The sequence below is a fragment of the Podarcis gaigeae genome (genome assembly GCF_964106915.1).
Source record: "Podarcis gaigeae genome assembly, chromosome: 3".
Taxonomy (NCBI): Eukaryota; Metazoa; Chordata; class Lepidosauria; order Squamata; family Lacertidae; genus Podarcis; species Podarcis gaigeae.
The window spans coordinates 69,286,703-69,305,364 of NC_139680.1; the positions used below are offsets into that span (position 1 = coordinate 69,286,703).

At 43.0% G+C, this 18,662-nt stretch overlaps 1 protein-coding gene and 1 long non-coding RNA gene across 2 annotated transcripts in view; both read left to right on the forward strand.

Annotated features, from left to right (window-relative positions):
• The window catches only part of ACAT2 (acetyl-CoA acetyltransferase 2), an 833,137-nt gene that overhangs the window by 100,086 nt on the left and 714,389 nt on the right, over positions 1 to 18,662 (forward strand). The window contains exons 2-9 of the mRNA XM_083732640.1: positions 7,476 to 7,540; positions 10,036 to 10,170; positions 12,046 to 12,227; positions 12,951 to 13,068; positions 13,407 to 13,550; positions 14,984 to 15,106; positions 16,958 to 17,112; positions 18,216 to 18,326. Coding sequence (XP_083588766.1) covers positions 7,476 to 7,540; positions 10,036 to 10,170; positions 12,046 to 12,227; positions 12,951 to 13,068; positions 13,407 to 13,550; positions 14,984 to 15,106; positions 16,958 to 17,112; positions 18,216 to 18,326 — 1,033 coding nt within the window. The remainder of the gene's footprint in view (positions 1 to 7,475; positions 7,541 to 10,035; positions 10,171 to 12,045; positions 12,228 to 12,950; positions 13,069 to 13,406; positions 13,551 to 14,983; positions 15,107 to 16,957; positions 17,113 to 18,215; positions 18,327 to 18,662) is intronic.
• LOC310841639 lies at positions 19 to 3,444 on the forward strand. Its single transcript, XR_014562641.1, has 2 exons — positions 19 to 145; positions 1,540 to 3,444. It is a non-coding gene; the product is annotated as an uncharacterized lncRNA (long non-coding RNA).

Sequence of the window (18,662 nt, forward strand, 5' to 3'; positions counted from 1 at the left end):
TGCAGGAGTGAGGCCGAGCGAGGCGGAAGGAGACTTGATGTTGCTGGAGAAAGATAGTTGCGGCGGAGGCGGTGAAATTCCTACGCAGGAATTTCTTTTGAGTCCACAGGCTTATTTTCCGAAGGAGTGAAAATGGAGGAGTCGAGTCCGTTCCTATGCAGAATTTGGAAATCGGTGGCATTGAAGGGTCGCCTACCCGTGCACGCGATCGGGCTGTAATATTGGGTTAGAGTTACGAAGTGCCCGTAACTCCCACTGAAATAAGTGGAATTGCAGAATTATGTTTGCATCCAGGAACTTGACAAGTTGTATCTTTTTAGCTGTTGGGTACAGGACTCGCAACTGTGATACGTTCTTTACCCATGAGGTTAATTAGAAGGGAACCGGTAAAGTTGATTGGCATTAACTTTAGGACTGACAAATTTATTCATAGGATTTGCGATTAATTTATGGAATTCACGGGCACAGGATGTAGAATATCTTTTAAAGGGATTCTTCTCAAGTTAGCCACCATAGCTAAACAGTCCATAGCTGTCAACTTTCAGATTTGAAAATAAGGGATCAAGCAGCCTCGAAAATAAGGGACCAGCAGCCTCACCTGTCCCGGGGACAGTCTATATGGGGTATCTAACAATCCGGGATAGCAGTGGGAAACGGTGCTGGAATAAGGCAATTTCCCGCAAAAAAAGGGAAGGTTGATAGCTATGAAACAGTCTTTGTGGTCAGAGGCAAAACTGAGTGTTGGAACAAAAACAACAGGTGAAAGTTGTCACTTTTTCTTTAAAAAAAATTTAAAAACCATTTTAAACAAAGATAAGCCAACTACATACAGAGAATCATCTATGAATACCCCACATCACTTTGTCAAAGTGTATAACAAACAAATTAATATATATTAGCCACCATCACTTGAATGGTTGTCCACAGCTAAAAAGTTATTGTATCAGCATCAGTGGTTTGCAGGGTTTATACAAAAGCAGGTGGGGAGGAGAAAAAATAACAATTAAAGTATGTGCTTCATTCAAGTCAAACTGTGCTGTAGGCCGTAGGCACTGTTCTGCTATATGCCTCATTCTTTGTATAATCTGTAAAGTCAACCCAGACTGCATAAAAATTACTATATTTCCCCTGGCCTCTTGCTATCTTCAATTTTCATGTCAATTTCCCCAATACTGCTACCTGCCAGATCACCCTATACCACCAGTCCTGGCAATGGTCGTCCTTAACAAATTGGTTCTAAGTTCTTTGTTTCTAATTCGTGGTATATCCTGTACAGGTTAAGCAGAGCCAGTCCTGGGGTCATGGGTATTGTCTGCCTTGTGATCAAAGATATCTCTGTAAAAACATTTGGTGGGAATCAAATTGGGATTTAGAATTGAAGAAGAGGCATAATTCCAAGATTGCAGGTTTGATTCCCGTAACAGACAGCTGCACATTCTTATATTACAGGGGGTTAGACTAGATAATCCTCAGGGTCCCTTATAAATCTATGATTATAGCAGCTGCTGTAAGGGATGTCATCGTGTACTTTTGTTTCAGGTAACAAAATGTTTCGGTCTAGCCCTGAGTTAGGGTTGGAAGGAAAAGTAAGTATTGCATATAATTCAGTTCCCTCCCAACCTTTCAGTTCTCTCTTATCTATCTCTTTTTTTAAGAACCTTAGCAAAATTTTGAGAAATACAGTGTATTATTCTGTGTGACATTTAAAGTGGGGCAAATGTAACTTGGTGCAATGGGCATTATGCAAAGAAATGTGAGAAAGAATTTTTTAAGTGTTTTATTGTAGTTTCAACCTTTGTAAAACAACAACCCTTTCTGTGTTTTCTTAGCAGTGTTGCCTCCAGCATGTTGGCAGGAGTAAAATAAATAAATAAAGTACACTCATCACTAGAGGGCAGATCTGCTATATTATGAACAGAAAAAGAACTCTGGAATTAACTAACTCCCCACACACATTTTTTTAAGGGGAAAAGTGTGCCTGTTCCCTATAAGCCTGGTAGAATTACCAGGGTTTACTTAACAGTAGGAATCCATGTTGTAATTCTGTGGAAATATCTTGTTTTCCATGTGTAAATATTAGTACGTTGACATGGAAGCCCCCATCTAACACTAATAGTATTTCAAAGTATCTGAAATACACCTATGCATCATTCTTACAGGTTTTTTTTTTAATTCATCATGGGGTTTCCGTACTTGTATCTGCTAAGGATGGTAATGCAACAGGAAGAGCATCTTCACATGTGTCTGTGGTGCTATTATTTAGTCAAATGACAAAGTGTAAACATATCATCCTTATTCACTCAGAAGTGACCTTAAATCAATACGTTCAATGAGATTTACTCCCAGGTAAGGTACTTAGCATTGCCACCTTAAACTGTTATGGATGATGCTAAGGTCCTCTGGAGATTCTAACTACAGAAATATGAGGGAATTGTGTCTCAGAGGTCCCGGCACTACTCTGGCATTACAACTCCCAGGTTTTATTACAGGGATGAAGGAGGAGAGAATAGTTAAATTTACACTTTAAGCTGTAGGCGTACTCACAGAAACTATTACTTCGCTTTTCTCTTTTAAAAAAAAAATCAAAAGGAAGGCTATATGTGGCAGTTGAAGAAAAGTGAAGACTGAAAACAGTATCAAGGTGGGTCATGGTATGAACAACCTTTAACAGAACCAGGGCCAATAAGATGAGCATGTTCAGAATTTTACTGACAAGCAGAGTGGCCTAAAGAGGTCAAAAGTGGTCAACAATTGCAAAGGGAGAGACTCATAGGAGGTCCAGCCAGTGGGCGACTGTTCATGAAGGCAGCCTCAAAACAAGGAATATTAATCCTGGAGGATATGTATCAAATGATATTAGATAATATGTGGTCATAACTCATAAGATCAGGACACAAGAAAGGTGAAGCAGATGCCACAGCTGGAATTCATAGCTCTTAAAGCATTGGAGACTGGAGTAGCCTTGACATAGGGGCAGGGAACTCACAAGAAACAATGCCCCAGTGTAAATATGTAGTTACAGGAGTAACTGCTGTGAAGGGGGTTATAATTCAATCCAGTCATCTTGGATAATGTTTGTGTCAGAGGTTCTCAGATGGTGTTCTGTGAGCCACTGGTAGTCTTAGGAGCTCCATTTAGGTGGTCTGTGAAATTCAGCTTTATCATTGGTGGTGGGACCACAACTACTACACTGGAAAGCTGCAGTAGTAGTAGTTCCACCAAATATAAGTACACACTGTTTAATAGTGAAATCAAATGGGGAAATACCCCAATCTAGAACCATATTTTATTCACTAATTGTTTTATGTTGGTGCAGAATTTGTTGTCAGAACTGTGCTAATAAGTTGATGTATTTCAGTTTTTTAAACTGTTGCAGAATTGTTTGTGATACATAAGAACCATTAACACTTCTGACATCTCAATAAATCTTCAAGTTCTTAAAAAGGCATGTGATGTGAAAAATGCGGCCACACATTATGTAACTATATTGTTTGTTTGTTCTGCATTTGGAAACCTTGTAAGATATCGTAACCAAATTTTGCATGACGGTTCCTGAGATCAATAAGCAGGTTTGTGTCTATATATGCATGCCATTTTGAATCAATATGATGGACTGAACCTTCCAAAACTGCACTGATTTTTAGTGCATTAGTATTCCCAAGCAACACTGGGTTCAAGGTGCTAGTAATGTATATATTGGTGGTAGTGGGGTGTTTTTAAAAAGTTGGAGGAGCAAAATAAAAACTCATCATGGCTACTATCCTGAATACACTTTTGAGTATTCCCTCAGACGTCAGCAGTTTTTACTGATCATTTTGACAAAAAGGCATTACTAAATGAACTACTGATATCCACACATACACCCCTGCAACTATTTGTTAATGTTTATTTAGTGCGCCAGGAGTGCTAGATTCTTGGCTTCAAATTTTTGCTGGCATTCACCTTCAGAAGGACCTCTTAACTTTCATAGTTGCTGATTTACCAACTTTTCTAAACTCTATTATTTGATTACACTAGCAGTTCACCTTAATATGACATTTGACCATCATTTGCAGTGATGACATAGGATGGTATCCAGCAAACTTGTTCCAGTCATGTAAGGACTTCCACTTGTGCCCTTGTACCTCCCTCTCCTCCAGCCCCCAATCTGTTTTAGGGGTTCCCCAAACCCCGCAGAGCAGATTTGAGGGAGTGCACAAGGAGGTGAGAGGGAGGGGAAGAGAACAACTTCATTGCAAACAACCCATATTATAGCTTTTTGTTGTATACAGTACTTTAGAATATTCAGAGTACTTCACATAGAAATATCATTAATTTTACGCTATCACTGTAGGATCAATTATTATTATTCCCATATTGCACATAGGGGACTCAGGTGGAGAAACAGAAGTTTGCTTTTCGCCTACTTACTCAACAAACTGAATTTCACAAAGGAAAGGGAAGGTGGTATGGCTGCTATAAGCCTGCACTGCTTTAGTGCTGTTTATCAGCATCAGTAACGTGAATACTCAAGAATAAGAAGTCTCCTTTGAAAAACAGAAGAGAAAGTGACAGAGCACCATTTGTCACCTACATCTGCTAGCTAGAACATATCATCAATGAACTATAGCCCATTTGGGACAAGGATGCTCTCCTGTCAGAGGCCTTGGGTAGCAGGCCTTTCCTTGCTTATAGATCCCCATCTACTTACAGCAACAGGCCAAATGGTAGTACCACCAGATCTGCTAGTGCATTAGCACACACATTTACACAAACATCTCTTGCACACATGTTCACTGAAGGGATAATTTAGCAGAATAAAAAAGTAGTATTCATGGATTCTTTACTGGAGATTATTATGTCCACATATGCACTTGGATTGGCTTTGATAACCTTAGGTCATTTGGGAATTTAACACAGACCAATATTAGTATGCTTGCTGCTTCTTGTTATAATTGTAATATTTATTTTAAAACGACTAAAAGTTTAGAGCTGGCTTCATGCCAATATAAAATGATTTGCAAGTGATAATGTAGCCTTATGAGGCTTTGCCCTTGGGTGGGAAAAATATTGCGCCTGGGAAAGGGAAGTGGGAGTCAACAGACACTCAAGGAATAGTTTCGGAGGAAAGGCTTTTATTTCTACCATCCATGGACTGGTAGAAGGAGCAAGTGTGATAAGTCACAAAAAGCATGCACGAAATTCACAATCATGTGCACAAGCATATATACCCCTTTCCAGTTCCCTCCTCCTTTCTCCTCCCTCAGGAGTCCTCTGAGCATGAACAGAAAGCTGTCTTGGGACTCTTGGGACTCTTGGCACCCTTCCAGGAAAAGGGTTTCAGAGTGTTCAGATATGTTTCAATCTCTTGTTCTGGCATGGTTCCGGGACAGAAAGTAAGTTGCAATGTGGTTCTTTAGGAAGGCCAGAAGGCATGAGAAAGGCCTGAGAAACAATGGACTGTTCTCTACCTTTGTTACAATCTTTTTAGTTACAGCAAGCGGAATGTTTCTGATGCTTAGCTGCTGAGAAAATGATTTTGAAAAGCTTGAGAAGCTTTGAGCCTGCTTTGGTGGGGGGTGACTTCGGGCCTAGGTGAGGTCACCTGTCCTCACCTTCCTTCAATAATACAGTTTTGAAGCTTGAAACACCACTATAGAATAATGCTGTACGCAAGCAAGGCCTGGACACTATACAGTGCCTGGACAATATATTTAATTACCATTGCAGAGATTGAGGTGAATAAGTGGAGAGTTATCAAATAGGAATTATGAGGGAGAGTCTTAAAGGCCCAGCTTTGCAGAAATGGAAAAACCAGAAAAGGTTCCATGTCATGAAACAGAAAATTTTGGGAGATAAGAGGAAAGTTGGGATGCAGTATTTACCCATCTGGTAACAGAAGAAAAAGGGAAAAGGCAGGGTTCTTCACTGTAACTTAGAGGTTTACTACCACAAATGGACTAGCAGTTCACAATGGAGCTCAACGTGATTTGTCATGCATGTGATTGATCAGATCTTTTATAAGACAGAATTTAATATAGTTTTATTACATACTATGTAGTAATTCATGATATTTATCTGGTTGGATACTCTTTAGTATTGCATCATATGTTCCAGGGTTGAATCCTGGCACTGAAAACAGGTTCCAGAGCCAAACTCTGTCTATGTGCTGAGTTTAAGGCACACTAGTTTGCATGCTCATATGGGAACTTCTATTGGCAAATCAGATCAACAAGGAAGAAATTAATGGGGAGATCATTATCTTGCACAATGACTTTCAGCAAAGCGGAAAAACAAATCTTCTATGTACAATGTTTTTGGTGAATCCTGAAGGTGCAGGTCTTTACCCTGGTCTAGACCCCTGAAATATATATTTTCAGGACCAACACTATTTTTTTGCGATTGTGTTTTTTAATTGTAAGCTTTTTAAATGTTGTAAACTGTGTTTTTAATTTTTGTAACCTGTCATAGGACCTTAGGGTGAAGGCTGGGTAATAAATTTAATAATTATAATTATAATGTTAAGAATGAGTCTGCATTTTAAAGCAACTTGACTGATGATTTACCGTTGGTATTAACAAGCAATATGAAAGGAAAAGTTAAGAGTGGGCATGGTTCTTCTAGGTCTTGGTTGAGACTTTACTTTCTAGAGTTCATGTCTGATTTAATGTTAAGGTGTCTAGAGCTTAAGGATGCTCCCTGAAAAAAGAAGCAGCTGGCTGTTTGACTTGTGCTGATAACATTGTTAGAGTTGTTATGTTGTAAACAAGTAACAATAAATAATTACAACAAATATTCTTCAGATTAACAGCACGCACAAGCTGGGGACCCTATTGTGAGGACAAAATGTTGTTCCTCTAATCTCTGATCTCCTTGGGGGGGGGCAGGGAATAGAAACGGTGATAAATCGATCATTTCGAATCGCTTCAGCGGGGAAACCCCGTGTTAACCTCCCCTGGGCTCCTGGGAGGAAGGCTGAGGGAGTGACAACTGCAAGTCCTCAGATTCAGGTAAGTAGCCGTGTTGGTCTGACGCAGTCGAAATATATGTAACAATTTTAAAAAAATTGTCCAGTAGCACCTTAAAGACCAACTAAGTTTTTTCTGGGCATAAGCTTTCGTGTGCATCTGAAGAAGTGTGCAGGCACACGAAAGCTTATACCCAGAACAAACTTAATTGGTCTCTAAGGTGCTACTGGACAATTTTGCAAGCCCTCAGTGAAGCTTCCCGCACACTAGCATCCTCCATCTTTTTGGCACGGAGACCTTCAAAGCCTCTCTGGAAGCGAAAACGCAACCTCCCTCCTTCTCAGACCCCTCCCTCCTCCCGCCTGTCATGTGACGGCACGCTCAGCCGAGCCCTCCGTGACGGAGGCGCTCGAGGGGGTGGGAGTAGCCCCGCGCAGCCAATGAGGACGCGCGTGGGGTTTTCGGGCGGCGCGAGGCGGCTTAAAGGCCAGGCTTAAGGTGCAGCAGGACCAGCCGCCGAAGCAGACTTGGAGGAGGCATGGATGCAAGCGGGGAAGGTGTTGTGCTCGTGGCTGCTGTCAGGACCCCGGTCGGTGAGTGGGAGGGCGCGCAAGGCCGGCTGCGGCGGCTTTGGGCCTGAAAGGAATATTTTACCCAATGGAGAAACTCCGCTTCCTTTCTGATCTTGATCATTGATGTAAACCTCCAAAATGTATTTTGTCTAGTTAAGTTTTTACCTCTATCTTCAGCCCATTTTATTTTATTCTATTGCTTATGGCTAGTGGCTGATGCAAATAAGGATTCTTCTGATCTGATCTTTTTGATTGCGGCTGGAAAGCGAAGCATTCGCTATCGCAGTGCCTGCCCAGTATCATTTTAGCGCTCCTTCAGTTGAGCTGTAGCCCATTTCTCGTGGAAGGGGAACTGCAGACTCGAAGGAAGGGTGGGGGCAGTTTAGATTGGCCAGCCCTTCGTGGTTTTAAGAGAGGACGAAGAGTGCGAGTATCCGAAGATGAGCTGTCGTTTTGATCCATTAGACGTCATCCCAAATCAACGTGCTTGTTGGCCCTAATCCAAAGTTAAATAATATTTTTGCGATTGCAACTACATGAAAGGTGGGCGTCTTGTCAATTTTGACTAAACTCTTCTCTGTTTTCATGAGGACTGCAAGCTTCTAGAGCCATTTCCCCCAGATCGCCCAAACCTAACCATGCAAACATGTCTTCTCGGAAGCCAGCCGGCCGCGTTGAGTTCAATAGAACAGGCAACCTAATCTTCATTTCGGAGTTTCTAATTTTCGTGGAGTACTTGTGGCGTAGAGCCGGTGGTAAATATTAACGTGGTCACTCCAGGCTCCTCCTCGCCCAGTGATTGGGTAGGAACTGTAGAGCCACCGGGTGGAGCAGCCCTGTGATTGCTTCGTGAGAGGCGCTGACGAATCGCGCTCTTCCTCCGATTGGCCTGCGCCGGGTAGAACCATGAAAGCTTGGCTCGCTTCTGTTCTCTCATTAGATTAACAGAACCTAATGCTGCTCTTTAGCCAGTCCTCTGCACAGAGATGGCTGCAAGGTAGTAGCAGTGCCGGATTTACGGATATACTAAACAAGCTCTAGCTTAGGCCCCACTCTCTTCGGGGCCCCTAAAAAATTTAAAGAAAAAAAAAACCACGGATGTACATTTCCAAAATATAAGATAAAAAACAAAATAAAACCTACATACAGCAACAGTGTTTTTTGTTGTGTAGGTTCCTATGGTGTAAGTAATGGGCCCCGCCTGCTAGCCTGCTCCCTAAAATATCACTGGTTTGCTCATTTCTATACATATGGTGCCTATGATGTAAGTTACTTTGATAAAATACATATTGTTATGTGCAAATGGCTTTAGATACCTGTTAGATCCATAAATTACTATATAGCATATATTCAACACAAAAAACTGCAACAATTTGTTGTTGACAAAGGACAGCTGGACATATAAAGGGCCCCATTCCCTTCAGTAGCTTAGGGCCTCATCAAACCTAAATCCAGCCCTGGGTAAAGTATGTGGCTCTTGGGTCATGTGACAATGTCCTTGGAGAGGGGGATCCAGGGTCGGCAACTTGCTTTGGGAGAAAGATGCAATGCCAACTCCTGATCTCAAAAATACAGGTTGAGTACCTCTGAACATGTGCAGAGTTGTTTTAAACATTGATTACCTGTGGCATGTCTTTATGAGGGGTGTGTTTCCTCTGTGTGTAACCGCAGGACAAAATAGATTATTGCCTCTACTTTAATGCAGCCTCTTATCTGCTTCGACAAGTTTACTCTTTTGTCTTCTATTTAAAAATCATCTTTCCCCACTCTTGATAGTCTATTTTTTATTCTCCATACTAACTCTTAATATTCACACTGGTTATTGCACAACTTAGCTTTAATACCTCTGCCTCTCTTTTTTTTATTTGGCTTCACGCCAGAGTTTCCAGTTTGACAATGAATACGTTTTTTAAACCCATTTCACACAAAGCAAGTGTGAAGAGCGGCACAAGCAGTGTGTGTTATGGGGTATGTTGCATTGAGGAGAGAGTGCTTTCCACCCCAAATTTAGATGATTTTGAGCATGAATGACTGAAACTGAAAGACAGCAAAATAGAAAACAAACCAAAGGGAGCCTTTATTTGCATAATACTCAATCATGGGTGTAACCAAGGGGGGGTTGGGAGGCCAGGTGCCCCCCCAATGATCAACTAAAACAATAAAAATACTTAACTGAAGTTCTGCCCCCCCCACAACATAAAGCCTGCCCCCAACAATACGTCTGCTCCCACCAACATAAATCCTTCCTCATTTAAATTAGTGTCTCATTTAAATTAGTGAGACCCAATTTTAAAGTCAGCATGGACAAGATTATGTTTCACTTATGCACAAAGATTTACTAGGAAACATAATTTGAGTCATATGTACAATTCCAGTTATGCAACACCCCACCCCATATTACTTCATTTACATATGCCTAACTGGACCTGGATTCACAAACCTTTTCCTAAAGTACTTATTTACTGGTTGAAAAAGGCCTGTCTGTAGTATAACAACTTAACTTGCATTTTATCTAGGATCCTTCAATGGTGCCTTGTCTACTTTGCATGCCCATGAGCTGGCTTCTGTAGCCATCAAGGAAACCTTGAAGAGGGCAAAAATTGAACCTAAAGAAGTATCTGAGGTTATATTTGGACAAGTCTTGGCTGCAGGTATGTCTTAAGTGAACCAGTTTTCTCAGGTTCTGGTCTGGAATCTGTTTTGCCCTCTTCGCTAGGGCTTTTGCAATACTTGGACAAATATGCATTTATACTATGAGTCATATTTTTTTATCTTCCTCTACTGTACAGCTCACCTTCTCTTCCCCTGTGTAAGTAGGGTTGCCAGCTTACAGCAAGTTGTCTTGTAACCTTTCATTGCCCCTGGCAGCCAGAGATGAAGCAACTGTGACTGTTCTTTCTCTGGTCCTGTCATCTCCCCTCTCTGTCACAACATATAGGACTCCCCGTGTGCCACATCAGTCAGAACATGTGGTGGACCACACGGCCAGAGAAGAGGCTTCATTGATAAGCCACAGCTATCTCACCTCCGGCAGCACCGAGGGTATTCAAGCTACAACAGTTTGCTGGATTGCAACCCTACTTACCATTTTTCTTCATCTCAATGCTAATATATCAGATTTCCTGAGAGCAAACACTTGGATGTTATTTGTGAGCAAATGGTAGTGAATATCCTCATTTACTCTAATTCATTTAATTTAAATCTCAGAAGGGAATTCCAAAATAACCTTACCTCAGGTTGCATCATAACTCATGGGAAGTTGGTTTATAAGGGAGCAGTTGTATTCTAAGGAATAACTGCTTAGTAGGAAGAGTTTCCCTTACCTTGAAAGGTCAACATCTGGAGTTTAAAAGCCTGTCACAGCACATCCCTACATGCTAACCAAGGGGTGGGGAGCCTTCTTCAGTCTGAGGGCAGCAGTCCCTTCTGGGCAGGGGACGCATGTCAGTAGAGTGGGGGAAAGAGCAGAGGGGAAAGTCGATGGAGCAGTTGAGGTGAATTTGCACAGTAGGCTACTTTCTCCACACTCGCACATCCCTCTCTATCTCCACCCCAAGAGCCAGATAAAGAGTTTTGAAAGGTTGTATTTTGCCCTTTGGCCTGAAGTTCCCTACCCTCCCTCATTCTGCAAATGAATCTTATAAAAATGTTCCTTGCCCACTCCTGAGTTTCCAGTCCACAATAATCCTATTCACTATCGATGCTCCCGCTGATACCTTCTCAGTCCCTAACCCCGGTTCATACTTTCTTCCTAATCCCTTGTTTGCTGAGCCCCTCACAGTCTTCCCCAATCCAAGCTAACCTGAGATGGTCTTCCATGGTTAAGTGTCCCCTAGTAGACGGTTGCCTACAGGGAAATTCCTTTGGGGGAGGGCTGAGGTGACATAGGGTTCCCTCATAATGAAAATTACCTTGGGGTTGAAGTTGCAGAATTCGGGTTGCAGCACTTCACTGACTAGAACTTATCATGGGAAACCAGGCACCTTCTTTCTGATTGGCAGAACTGTTGTGCAGGGTTGAAAAGTGGTCATGAAGCAAGGAGGTTTTATTTTGACTCCTGGAAGGTGCCCAGAAAAAGAACATGGAAGACGGAGGGAAGGTGCAGAAGTTGTGTCAGTGGAACGTGGGAGTTCAAAACTAAATGAAGCCCAGCTCATAGGAATGTTGTAATTTATCCTGAAGGCACGGAAGCCCTAAATCAGGTGTCAGGGAAGAGCAGAAAACACTCTTGACACCAGTAAATCCAGAGCAGAGGTGACTTGAGCAACCCAAAGGCAGGTGTTGAAATGCAGAGTTAAGTGTAAGTTTTGGAAAGCAGTGTCTGGTTCTGCAAGCAAGAGCCAGCTACCCACTTAAGAACAAAACAGGATGCTTGAGAATATTGTAGCCGAATGGTGTTTCTGTGTCCTTTTTGCCTTTTCATATGGAAAGGAATGGGGAGGGCCAAAAGTTGGGCAGGGGGAAGGAATGAGAGCAGTTGAGCCTGGTTGTCTCTGCATGCTGATTAATTCTTTCTATTTCTGCAGGTGCTGGTCAGAATCCTGCCCGACAAGCCAGTGTCGCTGCTGGGATTCCATATGAGATACCTGCTTGGAGCTGCCAGATGATATGCGGTTCAGGCCTGAAAGCCGTGTGCTTAGGCGCTCAGTCCATCATGATAGGAGATTCCAGTATTGTAGTGGCTGGAGGCATGGAAAGCATGAGCAAGGTGAGGCTTTTGCTGTTCATAAAAGGGCTCTCAGGCCCTCAGACTTAGTTGGTTCCAGTGGTTTGGAACAATTCTCAGGGTAGAAAGATTTGGACTAGTTCAGAATAGCCATTATTTGCATGGTGGAATCATTATGACTGAAAACAAGGCTGGGTCTAACAACATCCCCAAGCTGTAGACATGGGGCGGCAGAGAGAGTGTGTAATTCATTGATTCAGTTAAGTAAAGTTAGACTCTGGACTTAATTGACTTAATGGGGGCTCCCCTCTTTAGATGGCCATCATTTCACTTCAAATCACAGTCCTGCTGTGTTCCTGCTCATTCCCCTCTCTTTTTGCCCTAAAGTCCTGACATCACCAGTGGTGCAACCCCATCCAGAACAGGTAGGATCCTTTTCTAGTCAACTACTTTGCCAACTGAGCATACCTTGGATGTCTCTGGATTGACCATTTGCCCATGTATGGCCTACTCAGATCATCATCAGTCCTCCAAGGGCTCTGGAAGAGGTATACCCTGTCACCTCCTACGCGATTCTTTCAACTGGGGTTGCATCTTCCATAAGCGAACCTTGTACTGCGGTCCCTTCCGTAGACCTCATTTGTTTATAGAAATCGGAATAGCTGTGACCTGACGAGGGACTGGCCAGAAGAGACTTGATTTCCACCCACCTCCAAACAACGTCATTCTTAGAATTCTAAATGTGTCAAAATGATTTGCTTGCAGGCACCTCATGTCATTCATATGCGCAATGGGTTGAAGATGGGGGAAGCCTCCTTGCAGGACACTCTGATCTTGGATGGTTTGACAGATGCCTTCTACCACTACCACATGGGTATAACTGGTAAGCCGTATGATTCTTCCAAATGGCATTGTCAAGTGGGTGGGGGAAGAGTCTAGTTCAATATTGGATATTATTTTTATTTATTAAATATTAGATGGACCATTTCAGCTTTCGCATTTCCTTCAGCATTAGCTTTAAACATTTATTTAAGCAACAGGCATACCTTTCCAACAAAACAGATTTGATTGTGTCATGAGTAAGCATGAACGTTGGAGGCAGCAGGTTCCCATAGTTCATTACTGAACTTTTGATGCAATTAAAGCTGTGCTGTGCATATGGCAATGTGACTCTTGCTGCATCTTGATAATGAGTATATACTCCCCAATTCCTGGTTTCAGCTGAAAATGTTGCCAAGCAGTGGCAGGTTAGTCGAGAGGAGCAAGATCAACTGGCTGTACAGTCACAGAACAAGGCTGAAAATGCCCAGAAGGCTGGCTATTTTGATAAAGAGATTGTTCCTGTTTCTGTGCCTTCTAGGAAAGGTAAGTATGCATTCATAGCAACAACTGTTCTGGGTACAGGGCGCATGACTGGTTATCATGATCTGGATCTGTTTCTGTGCTTCAGTTCTTCCTCTGTTATCAGGGATAATGATCTAACTCAGAGGTGGGTGGAGTCTGGCCCACAAGATTAGTAATTTACATTGTCACTGTGAGAAGTAAAGCGGAAATGATGGATGGTAACCATTTTACTGCTGTCCGGCTGCAAAGCAATTTTTCAGAGGTCTCCTGTTTGAAACGTTCTGAGCCAACATTTCCTGACCTTCTGAAACTTTGTCTTAAAGTCTAATTCATTTAACAGTACAGTGGTACCTTGGGTTAAGTACTTAATTTGTTCATAACCTGAAATTGTTCTTAACCTGAAGCACCACTTTAGCTAATGGGGCCTCCTGCTGCCGCCATGCCACCGGAGCACGATTTCTGTTCTCATCCTGAAGCAAAGTTCTTAACCCGAGGTACTATTTCTGGGTTAACGGAGTCTGTAATCTGAAGTGTATGTAACCTGAAGCGTATGTAACCCGAGGTACCACCAGGGGTGCCGACTTATAAAAAATATTGGGGGGGCGGGGGCCCATACCGACTTATAAAAAATATTGGGGGGGCCCAAGACCTCCAAACCGCTGCTGCTGGGGAACGAAAGGGGCGAGCCCCGGGCTGCCCCGACCTTAAGTGAACCTGTGAGGGCCCGCCCTTTGCAGCAGCCGATTGGCTGCCGTCGTGGGCGGTGAATAATAATGAGCTAGGGGGAATCCCCGCTTCTTGCGGGGCTGGCGCCAGCCCCGCGAGATTGTTGATGGGTCGAGAGCCCGCAACCCCACCCACTCTCTAGATCGGGAGTGGCTTTGTTTTAACTCATTACTGAATGTATTTTAAAAGGTAACTATCGTCAAACAAGGAAAATAAAAAATACCAACATAATTTTGTGATTTTACAAAGCATAATATAACTAATAATTTTCTTAAATTATTGGGGGGGGCGGAGCCCCCCCAAACGATTTTTTGAGGGGGCTCGGGCCCCCTCAGGCCCCATGGAGTCGGCGCCTATGGGTACCACTGTAAGTCAAAAGAGAGGTGGAACCTCAGAAGCCGAAGGTTCCATGGGTTAACTCTAAGCAGTATTGTTGTTGCGTACCTTTGTACGTATTGGAAGTAGACCGGAGCCCTAGGCATTCTTCCGTGGGAGCACAGAGTTGTTATGAGTTGCTGTGTGAGTGTGTCTTCCCATTGTACTGCAGTGGAGGGCTGGCTCTGCAAGCACAGAGCGACTGCTTCCATTGAAGTGAATGGAAGAGGACAGGATGGGGTATGGGTTGGGAGCAGTGAGATGAATTTCCATTTGGATAGGGTATAGAGATCTTAGGTTCCATTTTAACTTCTACGTAGACAGTTCTTTCTGAAATACTTGCTGCCTTGCAGGTCCAGTCGAAGTGAAAGCAGATGAGCATCCTCGCCCTGGTACCAAGTTGGAAACGATGGCAAAGCTGAAGCCTTTTTTTATAACTGATGGAACAGGAACCGTGACCGCAGCAAATGCCTCAGGTTTGTTTAAGATGTTATAAACCATTTTTAATAGTGCGTTTTAATTTTGTAACCCATCCCAGGACCCGAGGGTGAAGGGTGGGTGATTAAGGATCATAATGGATACCACTTAAATATAATGCTTAAAATGCATCTGCTTCAAGCAAGTTTTATTTAACTTCAGGCAGATACAATCGGGAATACTTGGGGCAGGGGAAAGGCATGCATTTTCTCCAACCACAGCTTGGGGCATTGCAGTGGGGAGGGGGAGGGGGAGGGGGAGGTGGTTGTTAGGCCTTTCCTCAGTAGGGACTTAGGACTCTACTAGACTGGTAAAGAAAAAACAATTTATATGCATTGTATGTGTGAGAACATTGTTTTCCCGTTTTTCTCTACCTGTTTTCCCTGTTTAAATTTACAATGCTATACAATTTACAATGCTATAAACTGAAACGCTTCTTTGATGTGTCTAGATCCAGCCTTAAAGACCAGTACAAAGTACTGTTTGTAAAATACAGTTTGCCATGCAGAATCCCAAAAGCCTCTTTTAAAGTGTTGTGTTGTCCTTCAAAGTTGTAAGGCGTGTTTCTGTCCCTCATGAACCCTCAAAGGGGAAAACTCAGTATGGACTGAGCACGCTCAGTGGGCCTGGAATGCTGATGACAGACGGCGGGAGAAATGGAAGCCTGTAGGAAAGAGATGGGAGTGTCCGGAATTCTGTACATTTTCTTGCAGGTCCTACTTGTATATACTTAACCCGATCTCAAAGTGCTGTATATGTAGCCAATGCAGCAGCACCAAGCTGGGAACCCCCACCTTTGTGGAAGTACAAAGAAATGTATAAATCTTTAGGGGAAATCTGCAAGGGGAGAACCCTCAAAACTTCCCAGTGAGGAATAAGCGTGCTCAGTGGCCGCAGGATGCTGATGGGCTGGGGGAGGTGAGAATGGAAAACTGGGATGGATAAGCTGGAATGTTTTGAATCCCGAACAGGGGAACTGAGCCATACCGCAACATTTTGTGGCAGGTCACACTTTTCAATATACCATCCTTAAACAATTTGGTTCGCCTAGGGCTTGCCAATCGGAAGGTCAGCGGTTTGAATCCCTGCGATGGGGTGAGCTCCCGTTGTTCAATCCCAGCTCCTGCCAACCTAGCAGTTTGAAAGAACGTCAAAGTGCAAGTAGATAAATAGGTACCGCTCCGGCGGGAAGGTAAACGGCGTTTCCATGCGCTGCTCTGGTTTTGCCAGAAGCGGCTTAGTCATGCTGGCCACATGACCCGGAAAAACTGTCTACGGACAAACGTTGGCTCCCTCGGCCTGTAAAGCAAGATGAGCGGAGCGCCACAACCCCAGAATCATTCGCGACTGGACTTAACTGCCAGGGGTCCTTTACCTTTACCTAATACTGATAACTTACTGATGATTACAATTTTGAAGAAGATAAGTGTTCCCATCAACCACTTTGAAGTAGTTGTTTTTTTTACAATCAAGTGGTGTATAATTTTTATGAAATAAATGACTAAAATATGACCGTTATATTTGTATACGAGTCTCATTTGCCATTGCTTTCCAGTTGTGACATTGGGGGTGGGGGGAAGCTCTAGTAATGTTTGTGGGGAAATCTACTTGTTAAATTTGGCACACTAGGTCATGGGGATAAGGATTTGGCCCACTGGCTAGAAAAAGCTAATTCACTCCTGTGCTAATAGGCAGCTGAAGGGCAGAGGGCAAAAGATTTCTACTATGGTAGTTCTATCTACCGGTACTTTCAGGTTTTACTCTACCTGGAGAATGCTTTCAATGGCATGTTTTGAGTCTCAAGCTGTGTCCCCTCTCTCCCCCCCCCCCCCCGCCCCACTCCACTCCAGGTCTAAATGATGGTGCTGCAGCTGTAATTCTCATGAAGAAAGCTGAAGCCCTTAAACGAGGTCTTGCCCCTTTGGCACGGATTGTATCCTGGGCCCAAGCTGGTGTAGATCCTTCTGTCATGGGGATTGCGCCTGTCTCAGCCATAAAGAAATCTGTAAGTAATATATTGGGAACAGGGCAAATCTTTTCAGAATACAGTGGTACCTCGGGTTAAGTACTGTTTGTTCCGGAGGTCCGTTCTTAACCTGAAACTGTTCTTAACCTCAAGCACCACTTTAGCTAATGGGGCCTCCCGCTGCCACCGCACTGCCAGACCACAATTTCTGTTCTCATCCTAAAGCAAAGTTCTTAATAAAATGATTTTAGAATGTTGTATCATTTTACTTTCGTTAGCCGCTCTGAGCCCAGCTTCGGCTGGAGAGGGTGGGGTTTAAATAAAATTTATTATTATTATATTATTATTATTAACCCGAAGAACTATTTCTGGGTTAGCGGAGTCTGTAACCTGAAGCGTATGTAACCCGAGGTACCACTGTAGTTGGTTAGTCCTGAGTAACAAATCTTGTATTAAACATATACTCTACTTCCTCCCGAACGATATACTGTATTTTTCCGTCTATAAGATGCCCTCATATATAAGATGCCTGCTATTTTGGGGGGCTCAGATTTAAGAAAATGGAGTGGAGATGTATCTTTGCATAAGACGCCCTTTAATTTTTGACATTATTTTTCAGGGGGAAAACCTAGTCTTATATACGGAAAAATATGGTAATTTTAAAAATGTTTTGGGCAGTGCCATTTTTCTAGAAAAAGAGGTGCTGGAACTCACTATGAACGCCTCCCTTGTTCTCCTATAATGGCAATAGTGCCCACCTGAAAGGTGCCGGAACGGAGTTCTGGCTGAAAAAAAAGCCCTGATTTTCAGAAATCTTCAGTTGATGCTAAATTACTGTTTTCCAAGCAATGCACTCCTTTAGTTTCTATGAATAAATCTGAGACATTGGCACACATAGTTTCTGTGAGACTCATGCTATTTAATGAGCCTATGTGTAAAATTTTACATCTTCCATGTTAATGGGAAGGCTTCAAACAGTATTTTTAAAGTCAATAACCAACTGCCCATAGCATTACCCTGTTTTCCTAATGTCTGGAATCTAGTTGGTTATATTCTGCTTCTAAAACCTGAAGGCACACAGACCAGCTTTGCTGCTAATTGCTTGAAGCCTTGATGTTAATTACTTGTTTGCCCTTCTGCAGCTGGAAAAAGCAGGTTGGACAGCGGATCAGGTGGACTTGTATGAAATCAATGAAGCCTTTGCTGCTCTAGGTTGTGCAGTAACAAAAGAGCTAAAACTGAACCCGGAAAAGGTACGTCCTGAAAGCTCAATACTGGAATCATCTAACCTTATCTGACAAAGAGAGAGATAATTAGGTACAGCCTCTCTCAGATAAGGTGGAAGGCATTCAGAATAAATTTGCATATATTGGGGGTTGGTGAATATAGAAGGGCTCATTTCATTTGCAGAAGGGGATGATTTGGAGGGTGGAGAGCCTCCTACTGGAAGAAAAGTGTACATAGGTTTGGTGGGTGTTGAAACTGTTGAGGGATGGGAGAGGGAAGGAGGAATTTACAAAAGCAGTTTCCTTCCTCCAGTGAAGGAATGGGGAAACGCAGGCCCAGGGGCCAGATGCCCTCTCCAGGCC